Source organism: Thalia democratica, unplaced genomic scaffold (assembly GCF_965202585.1).
Source record: "Thalia democratica unplaced genomic scaffold, ktThaDemo2.hap1.1 HAP1_SCAFFOLD_1169, whole genome shotgun sequence".
Classification (NCBI taxonomy): Eukaryota; Metazoa; Chordata; class Thaliacea; order Salpida; family Salpidae; genus Thalia; species Thalia democratica.
In genome coordinates this window covers 18,157-27,837 of record NW_028140073.1, presented here as the reverse complement: position 1 = coordinate 27,837, position 9,681 = coordinate 18,157, and the positions used below count along the sequence as shown (strand labels likewise).

At 26.9% G+C, this 9,681-nt stretch overlaps 1 protein-coding gene across 1 annotated transcript; it reads left to right on the top strand.

Annotated features, from left to right (window-relative positions):
- Positions 1–3,750: 3,750 nt before the first annotated feature.
- LOC145847977 (fatty acyl-CoA reductase 1-like) lies at positions 3,751–8,286 on the top strand. The gene is made up of 8 exons (XM_082953776.1): positions 3,751–3,942; positions 4,207–4,382; positions 4,762–5,001; positions 5,171–5,473; positions 6,386–6,504; positions 6,818–6,922; positions 7,147–7,315; positions 8,169–8,286. Exons 1-8 carry the CDS (start codon positions 3,751–3,753, stop codon positions 8,284–8,286), a joined length of 1,422 nt encoding a protein of 473 aa, XP_082809902.1.
- The last annotated feature ends 1,395 nt before the right edge of the window (positions 8,287–9,681 follow it).

The window sequence follows — 9,681 nt, the reverse complement described above, 5'->3', positions numbered from 1 at the left end:
TTAAAGTTTAAATTTTCGGTAATAGTATATATGTGTTATAATAATAAAACAAACTAAACACCACATTGAATATGGATTTCTTATAAAAAGTATAAAACTTTTACGAAATGTTTTGATTTTTATTTCATATGAATTTAATAAGTCTATTGTTTAAACAAACAGTAAAAGTAATATTTCAACAATTATTTTAAGTTTCAGTATTTGCTTAAACTCGACGTTGGTAATAAATAAAGCTTTTATCATTAACTCGTAATCATTGAAACTACAATTAAAAAAAACTATAGCTTATAAGTAAATTGAACGTGTAAAAAGTTTAGTTACAATATAACAAAAAAAAATAAAAACACTAAAAAATTTTTATTGCTTTTTTAAAAGCTTAAGAACATCAAAGTATTTAAGTAACTACAGAAAAAAGCATTATTGATGTGAAATTGTGTTTTACAACTATTAATTCAAAAGCTTTCAGTTTAAGTTCGTTTTTCAAAACTTAACGTTTAAAGTTTAATACACAAAATGACAAAAAAATTCGCTACTTATATAAAAAGCTGTTTAATGTCATAGATATTGCAAGTGACTTAAGTAAATATTTACGAATTTAACGAGAAATAGTAATTTTAAAAAACAGACTATAAAATTAAAAGTTAAAACTTCAAACACCATAAAAGTAATAAATTTGCTTTATAATGAAAAAACTTGTTTTTTTTTTCTAGTTTTTCGAATCCCTACAAAGTTGATATTTTAGAACAACGTTGTACATAGGACAAGTTTTTTGAAAAAAAATTAAAAATTGGTCAAAGGAACCTGGTATATAAATAGACCTTTGGTCATCGAGCTATACACCAATAGACTACTAATTGCTTATAAAAAATAATCTTACTATTTTTACTGTTTAAGTTTTCTTTATTACAGAATATGTTTTTAGTTGCTGTGTTTATGTCGATTAAGATTTCGATTATGGCAATAAAATTAAGTTTAGTACAACAATTAAATAAAAAAGCAATAAAAAATTCATTAGACCTTCAAATTTTTTTTATCACTAAATTATTTTTCATAAGTTTTACGGTATAATTTAAATTTAAATAATACTATTTTCATACATTGATTAATTCTTAGTACTTTTATTTTAATTTGTGTTTGGAGTCAATTTAGACGTAATAAATAATAACTTTCACTAAGAGTCCCTCTAAGTCAAAACAATGAAAAATAAAGATGAGCTGAAAATTTTATTTTCAATGTAAACAAAAACAATTATATCACATAGTTTGAATAAACTTATTCCTCCGACCTTGTTTTGTTATACATTTATTTTATTACATTTAATACTAACTTTGATTTAAAAATTAGACTTTATACATTTAGCTTTATTATTACGTAATGTTTTACAACTTCAAGAAATCTCTAAAAACCGAACGTCGTAAAACTTTTACATTTGGACTTTACGATTTATTTTGTGTGATTAATCAAATTAATTCTATACATAATTTTACAATAAAAAATACAAATTGTTCTCGTTAATTTATTCCAAATAGAAAATGCTGGGTAAACAAAATGCTATAATATATTTTGCAAGAGAAATAATTGTATAAATCTAAAATTTTGTTCTGTTGTCTACAAAACAAACTTTAATTTTTTTTTTGTTAAAACTCGAACACTTAAATATATAATTCAGATTAAGTATGTTCTTTTATATTATGAAAGTAAACTTAACCTTAACACTATGTTTTTATTAAAAAAGTGACTACAAAATTTTGAAGCATCAATACTTAGCATTACCAAATTTTAATACTTCAATTTCAGTTTAATTTTTACTGATTTAATTTTATTTTAATAAATCAGAAGTTTAATACAATACAACGTTTTTCCCTAATCGGACTGTTAAATATGAAAAGTTTCAATATAAAAAGCCCATAAAGTATTAAAGCTTTAGTTGAGTTTACCAACCAATTATTCAAATGATAACGAAGAAAGCTAAAAAGCTAAACAAAATTATATTACATTCATTAACCTTTAATTACCTTATTTCAAGTATAGTAATGCTCTTTTAAATTTTGGTTCATACAGAATATTTTTTTAATTATAGATAGTTATTTGCCTTAACTAAAAAGAATGCTCAATTTACTGAAATGTATAGAGCTTATTGAAATAGATTTATGCAAATTGTATATTTTATTCGCGACCGGTTTCGGTGGCAAGAGATTGCGACCTTTTCAAGCAAAAAATAAAATATGAAACTGCATATAACAATGTTAGTTAATTATACTGTTATTAAAAAACTTATTCATACGTGAAGCATATAAACAAAAACAAAAGTGTTGCATATTCGAAAGTTCATGCATATCAGAGTATATTTAGGTAAAATTGGTACTAGTTAAAAAAAAACCAATTGAATTAATATTAATATAATGAGTCAAAAAAAAAGTTATAGATATGTAGTTATAGATATAAACAAAGCTCTTAAAATCTAGATATTAAAATGAAACTGTTGTACCTTATGGTTAATATCGTTTAAAGTTGTAACCCGTCAAATAAATTCGAAAAAAAAACTCTTTGTTTAAAATTACTATACAAACTATTTATTTAGTATTTAGTAAGCAACGCTTAAATATGTGTAAGAATACTAGTTTAAATACCTTAATAAAAGAAGTAAGAATAATTAAACGCAAGGCTTTATATTTACTGATGAAATTTAACAAAGGCAACAAAAAACTTTTCTTAATCTATTAAACATGTTTTATTTATATCTAAATTAGAATTAAAAAAACTCATGGTTGTGTTTGTATATTTTTAAACAACAAAATTATATTTAACTTAAGATTAAAATTGCAATTGTATGTTGATTTAAAGCAGACTAGTGTTTTTTTAACTGTTTCAATTGTTTATTTTATTAAAAAGATATTTCTAATAAACTATAAGAAAAAATATAGTAATACATGAATGAAAGTAAACTGAGGAAAAAGTTTTTAACAACTAAAATTAAAACATTAAATGGTTAAATTTTACTAAAATATGGCAACAAATCGAGTTAATTTCTTTTACTTGTTTCTAATTAATAAAATTTGTTTACTTTAAATGTTTGCTGCTTTATGTCCAATGGTTTAAACAAATTATAAAACTTTACAATTAATTGACGGGAATTGTTTACTAGCCTCGAAAGTTTCAGTAAAGCGCTGATTCTTTTCTCTCTCAATTGAAAGCATATATAATGGGTCAACAAACTTTAAATTTAAAACAAAAATCTTCTTGTCAGTTGACAATAGAGCTGGAACAGAAGTAAATCACAAAAAAAAAGATGCTTGCAAAGGTAATTTAATTTTCAATAAAATAGATAATAATAGCAAGTTATATTTAGGAGAAAAAATTACTGTTTTAAACATTTGTTTTTATACACTTGAGATGGAAAGTCTTTCCAGCTTGTTCAAAATACTTTAAAAGTAAAAGTAATCAAATAACAAAAAAATTAATTAATTTTTTTATATTATAAATACCAATAAAAAAGTATGACAACTACCAGCTTGTGAATTTGAAATCCGATTGTACTTAGTTATTAAATTAGTTTTAAACTAATTGGCTTTCTCACATTTACTATTATTATGAAGATATATTTCAATAGAAAATTTTTCAAAATTGTTTTTCATCCCTTTTTGAGGTTTTAAAGGTATTAACAGCTGCTCATTTTTTCTTTAATAATTACTAAGTATTGAGGAAATGCCATTAATATCATGTACTTATTTCAAACAGAACCAAACTACAATGTATCCGTCGATCGCTGAATTTTACGCGGGAAAAACCGTGGCGCTGACGGGAGGCACCGGATTCCTGGGTCAGGGGATTATTAAGAAACTGCTGTACAGTTGCCCGAATGTGAAAAAGATAATTTTGTTGATCAGGAACAAGAGAGGAGTGAGTCCCGAAGATCGTCTCAAGTCGCTCGCTGATAAACCTGTGTGTTTTAAAATTGTTACTAATAAATATTTCAAAAACAAAATAATTTGTTTTTTTATAGTAAAAAAAACAAGTGTAGGAAAAAATGGTTTCAAAAAAAAAACTTTAATTTAAAAACGTAGTTCAGATAAGTGAATAATAGCTTAGTTTATTTTTACATGTCCAAATTTTGTGAAAAAAATCATTTAAAAGTTCTACAAACTTATATTTTACTAATCTAATATACACGAAAATTAATTTTTACAATAAGATTTTTTTTTACAGTGTTTTGATAGAGTGAGGAAGGTCTACCCGAATTTTATGGAAAAACTTGCATATGTCAATTGCGATTTGGAGGCTGAAGATCTTGGTATAAGCCACCAATCGAAAAAATTGTTAAGAAATGAAGTCAATATTTTCATACACTGTGCTGCTACTTTGAAATTCAACGAAGTTATCAGGTAATTATATTAATTATTTAGTGTTTTTGAAATTTTGACTTTATAAGTTTTTCTTTGTTACACTTTTTTTGTTTTTAAATGTTTATTGTTTTTTATCTTATGTTTCGATTTTGATTTACAGTCCAAATACTCATAGAATAATTTTTATAAATATTTTATTTTTAAAACTAATTTTATTAATATTAAGTATAAACTTTTAGCAACAACACGACATAAGTGGCGTATTAACATTTTATCGAGAAAACTTTATATCACTATAAATGTTTGCAAAGAATAACTAGAATGTTAGCATACGAAATAAACTTCTAGTCACCGAATAACAAAAAATAATGTATAGAAAATAATCTAAAGAGATAAAAACTGTTATGTTTTCAAACAGAACTGCATACGAGATGAACGTCCAGTGTACTAGGAGAATCCTGAAAATCCTGAGAAGGTGCCGGCAGTTGGAATCGTTCGTCCACGTCAGCACCGCCTTCGTCAACTCGCACAACCACTGTGACGTCATAGAGGAGAAAATATACAAGAGAAAGGTCGACTACAGGGACGTGGAAAAGTCATTGAAGTTTTTGAGTGACAAGCAGCTGGCCGGAATGCTGAACGAAATACTCGATGGATTGTCAGTTTAATTTAATATTTTGTTTAAATCAAAACAAAACAAATATTCAATATCACTTAACACCCTGGAAGATTATTGTTTTAAAAAGTATTTTATTTATAGTTTGTTTTTAAACCAGCTTCAAATATTTTACGAGTAACAGTAAAAAAAACGTTTTTTCGTTCATTAGACCGAACACGTACACTTTAACGAAAGCTTGGGCGGAGGACGCGATAGTGGCTGAATGCGGGCAGATTCCCACCTGCATCGTACGACCCGGGATGATAACTCCGGCCTTCTTTCACCCCAAGCCCGGTTGGATCACCAACGTGTACGGACCAACCGCCTTCGTGTCGGCCAGCATGAAGGGAATATGCAAGCTGGCCAACGCCGACCACCAAATAAACGCCGATCTCGTTCCGGTTGACTTCGTCGTGAACGGATGCATTTGCGCGGCAATGAAGACGGCCGTCGACGCCAAAACTGAACAAAAGTTTGTTGTTACGATTTGTTGAAATATATTTTTATATTTTTCATCTTTTATAGTATGCTAATGATAAAGGGATATTACGAAAATTAAAGTTACTTTAATTGATGATTTTTGTTAACTATCTTAGAATTTTTTTTTTTTATAATGTTGTAACCGTCATCAATTTCGATGTTGTTAGGTTCGTTTAGCTGCTCTTAAATAAGATAACAAGAAACGGTTATTTAAAGTATTACAGACGTTCAGATGGAACGCAGACTTTATTTGATATACTAGTACTTACCATGAAAATAATAAAAACTAGTTATTACTGCACGTGATTTTATATACAACATTAATAAACACATCGTGAAATAAGTGAAAGAAAAGAAACTAAAACCAATGACTTCTGATAAGAGTCCAGTAGGCACATATACTAACTACTAAACATGTTGTTGAAATGTACAGAAAATAGACTGGACGATCAATTCTTCTATCCACATTCTATCAACAAAACCCTTCTCGATTGTTCATCATACGATTCGCAATCCTATCGTCAACACGCGTTGTGTGCGTTCTCTACCCCGGCAGTTATCCCCCGACTCGCGTCTCTCCCGTCACTAATCCGCCCGACTGGCGTCTGCAAGCTAAGTTTTAAACTCTTTCTCTCAAATTTACTTTACGCTTCTTTTTCTCATTTTCTATTCTCAATACCAGTTGTGACGTCACTGAAAACATTGAAATTCTTTAACTTTAACTCTTCTGAAATAAAACGATCCATAAAATGTAATGATTGGTTCGTTACAATGCTTTTTGCTTTAGAAACTAGCTTGTTTAAAAAAAATTTAGCCGTTGAACTTTGCATCTATGTCTATCTGTTCAAATTTTTTTTTGATCTTAACAGTTAAACTATTTTACTTGAAAGTTTTTACTTAACAGATCAAAAGTTGGATTGAGATTAGGATTGAAAGCTTCTTCTATGGATGAAATCAGCTCCAAAGGATACTCCTCCCACGAATCAACCTCTTCCGAAGAAACTAACTCTTCTGATTTATCAGGTATAATTTTATAAACACTAAAACTTTTTATAAGTTATGTAATAGAATATTAAGATCTCTGCATGTGTAGACTTAGCTAGGTTGTAAGATGATTTAAAAACAACTAGGCAATAATTATTATTTTCATTTTCATCCAATGATATTGACTTAACTATCCTTTCAAGTACTTTTGTATGCATATTACTTAACTAGACTGTAAAATAATAAATACAACAAGGCAGGATAAAAATAAATTTAAAGTTTAAGTTTTCAACAACATTTTTAAGGTGTAAGGCTATTTACAAATCTGTTATCCTCTTTTATTTTTTAACAGAGTCGTTTACCTCTGATTTGGAAAGTTGTGTTGAAAAAAGAAAACAAGTACCTTGCTATCACATAACAACATGCGCACAAAACCCTTTACCAATTCAACATATAGGTAAATTTAGTTTACACCATGATTATCAACTAAACGTATAAAGCTGTAAATTGTCTCCACTAATTTATATACAAAATATGTCGCTTCAATAAACTTAACATTTTAGCAGTTTTCTAATTGATGAAGTTTCTAACTAATTTTTTTGCTTTTATAAGTATAATTGACTTTTAAAAAAAAATTTCCAATACAAAAGCTTTAAAATGTAGTTTTAAATCACTGAACAGTGAACGGTGTACAAATCTGGGGTAAAAAGGAGCCTGCAGACATGATCATACCCCATGACATTGGCGTAACTTACAACAAAACTGTATATGAAGTAAGATCCTTCTTTAAAGAATACATTCCGAGTTTCATTGTTGACATTCTAGCTCGTTTGAGTGGACAGTCGCCAAGGTAAATGATATTAAAAATTTACTATTGTAGCAGAACAAGTTTTTTAATAACATTTTGATTTACTAATAAAACAGTGTTGAACTTAATGTAAAGAAATTTAAAGAAAACACAGTTTTCTGCTACAAAGATAGTTTGCTTATAGCATAATTTTGTTTTGAAAAGTTCTTTATATTACTGATTAGCATGAAACATAATTTAAAAAAGTTTCAACTTTTAAAATTCTGCTTTGTTAAAGTATAAACTGTTACTTAATGTTCGTTTGTTTGAAAAAGTATTTATATATGTATGGTAAATTTCTATAAAAACTATCTTTTTAGAGCTGTTATGATATACAAAAAGTTGCGAGCCGGTATGGAGGTTATGGAGCCTTTCTTCATGTATTGCCACGATTTTCAGTGGAAAAAATCAAAACATCTTTTGATGTCCTTGAACGAAAAAGATCAAAAAGTTTTTTTTTTCTAAATTAAGTAGAGTCTTCCTTTTACTTGCAATAATTATCTAACACTGGCTTAAATGTGTTTGTTATTAATACTTTTAAACTATTTAACAACCTCATTTTAGTCTTCTGATCTCTTACTTTAATTAAATAACGGATATACTTAATACTTCTTAAACGTTCAATTTCAATCCGAATTGTTTCACTTGGGAAAAATACATGCGTCTGTATTGCAGGGGTGCGAGAAAATTCATTCTCAGAGAAAAAACTACTGAAGCACAAAATAAAAAGAAACAATTCATGTAAGTTTCAAGAAAGGTCTTATTTAATTATATTTAAATATAATATTTTCAGGTCATCCTTCCATTTACTATAGTTTTGTAAGTTTTAGATCTAACTTTTTGTATTAATTTTTAGTGTTGGAACATTCTTCCACTGTCTCGGAGTTACGCGTGATGTTTGTGTTTCCGCTATGACGTCATCAGTCGGATATACGAGTTGTTTGTGGGACAACACTTCGTATTACTACAGATAGAACGTAGTATAATAATATAGAGTCGCTACTAACACTTTTTTACTTTATGATAATCATTCCATCTTCCTGGCTTATTTTAAAAAGTCAACTTTTTTATACTCATTTTAACTTTTTTTCTCATTTTAAACTTTATTATTACAATTGCCTTATAGTTGCTCTTTTTTATTATTTTTATTTTACGAAAATATTGTGTAAATATATTCTACATTGCAGTATTGCTTTAAAAAAAATATATATTGAAATTTGTTTTATATTGTTTTTAGAGTACTAAACTTTTAATTATGTTTTGAATTTATTATTCAACAGTAAAGTTTCGTAATTTAAGTTTCATTTACTGTATTTATTGTTTTTTTTTTTTGCAACACAAAATAAACAATACCATTTAGCATTGTTTTCACTTTAAAAATAAACTAGAATCTTTTATAAACTACTACAAAACTGAAAATAGAATAAACAATACTACTTAAATTAAAGTCAGCAAGTAAAACAATCATCAGCAGCATTACTTTGAAATTAAAAAAAAGTTAATTTACAAAAGCAGCATAAATTGGTAGTTTGCTCATTTTATAAACTAATGTTTAAATTATTAAAATAAATTTGTTTGTGTTCAATTTATTGGCAAACTAGCTTGTTTGTTAGAATTGTATACTTCATTTAATCTTCACTTGTTTAACTTCGTATTAAGTAAACTGATTTATCTCATTCGCATTAAACTAATATAAGATGATTGGTATTTACAAGGGCGTGCAGATCACATTACGCTTGTAATGAGTCAGGAATAAGACGTGTTCCCCGTGTTGCAAGGGCAAAAAGTGCAACTAAAAAATTTAGAAAAAATAAATTGTAACTGTTTTAAAATTAATAGTAAAATAAAAAATCTTATACTTATACAGCTCATGTAAGTAAAGCTAACTAAAACAAATCCAGCAAGTTAACAATCCACTTTATTTTTTTGACTTGCTTTAAACTACGAACAAATAAACGTCTATAATAGTGTTAAAGTTTTAACTTTAACCCATATTTTTGAGTAAGAACGATACTTCGAAAAAATTAGTAAGTAATAGTTTGAAAAAGTTTAACTCACTTAAAATATTTTATTTGAATTTAAGTACTACTTCATATAAGTTGTCTAACTGTATATAAGTTTTGGTAAGTCATAGTACTTTTTCACTACATTGTTAAATAGTCTATTTTTTTTTTTTGATTTTCTTACACTGAAACATTAATCTGTTTCTTGAGTTAAGAATATACTTATCAATTATTTAAGTTTCTAACAATTTTATTGTTCTATATTTTTTTGATTTTCAAACAATAGAAAATTTTTGCATGTTTTGTATTATCATTGCCGTATGTAAAGTTATTTATATTTTAGCAACTATAAAACTAAATAAAATT

What these genes read in the sequence shown, in the direction of transcription:
- LOC145847977 (XM_082953776.1), top strand. Translation starts at nt 3,751, where the DNA reads ATGTATCCGTCGATCGCTGAATTTTACGCGGGAAAAACCGTGGCGCTG. An exon ending in GACGCCAAAACTGAACAAAA is followed by an intron (nt 5,474 to 6,385) that starts GTTTGTTGTTAC and finishes TTTACTTAACAG; the next exon opens with ATCAAAAGTTGGATTGAGAT. An exon ending in TTTACCAATTCAACATATAG is followed by an intron (nt 6,923 to 7,146) that starts GTAAATTTAGTT and finishes ATCACTGAACAG; the next exon opens with TGAACGGTGTACAAATCTGG.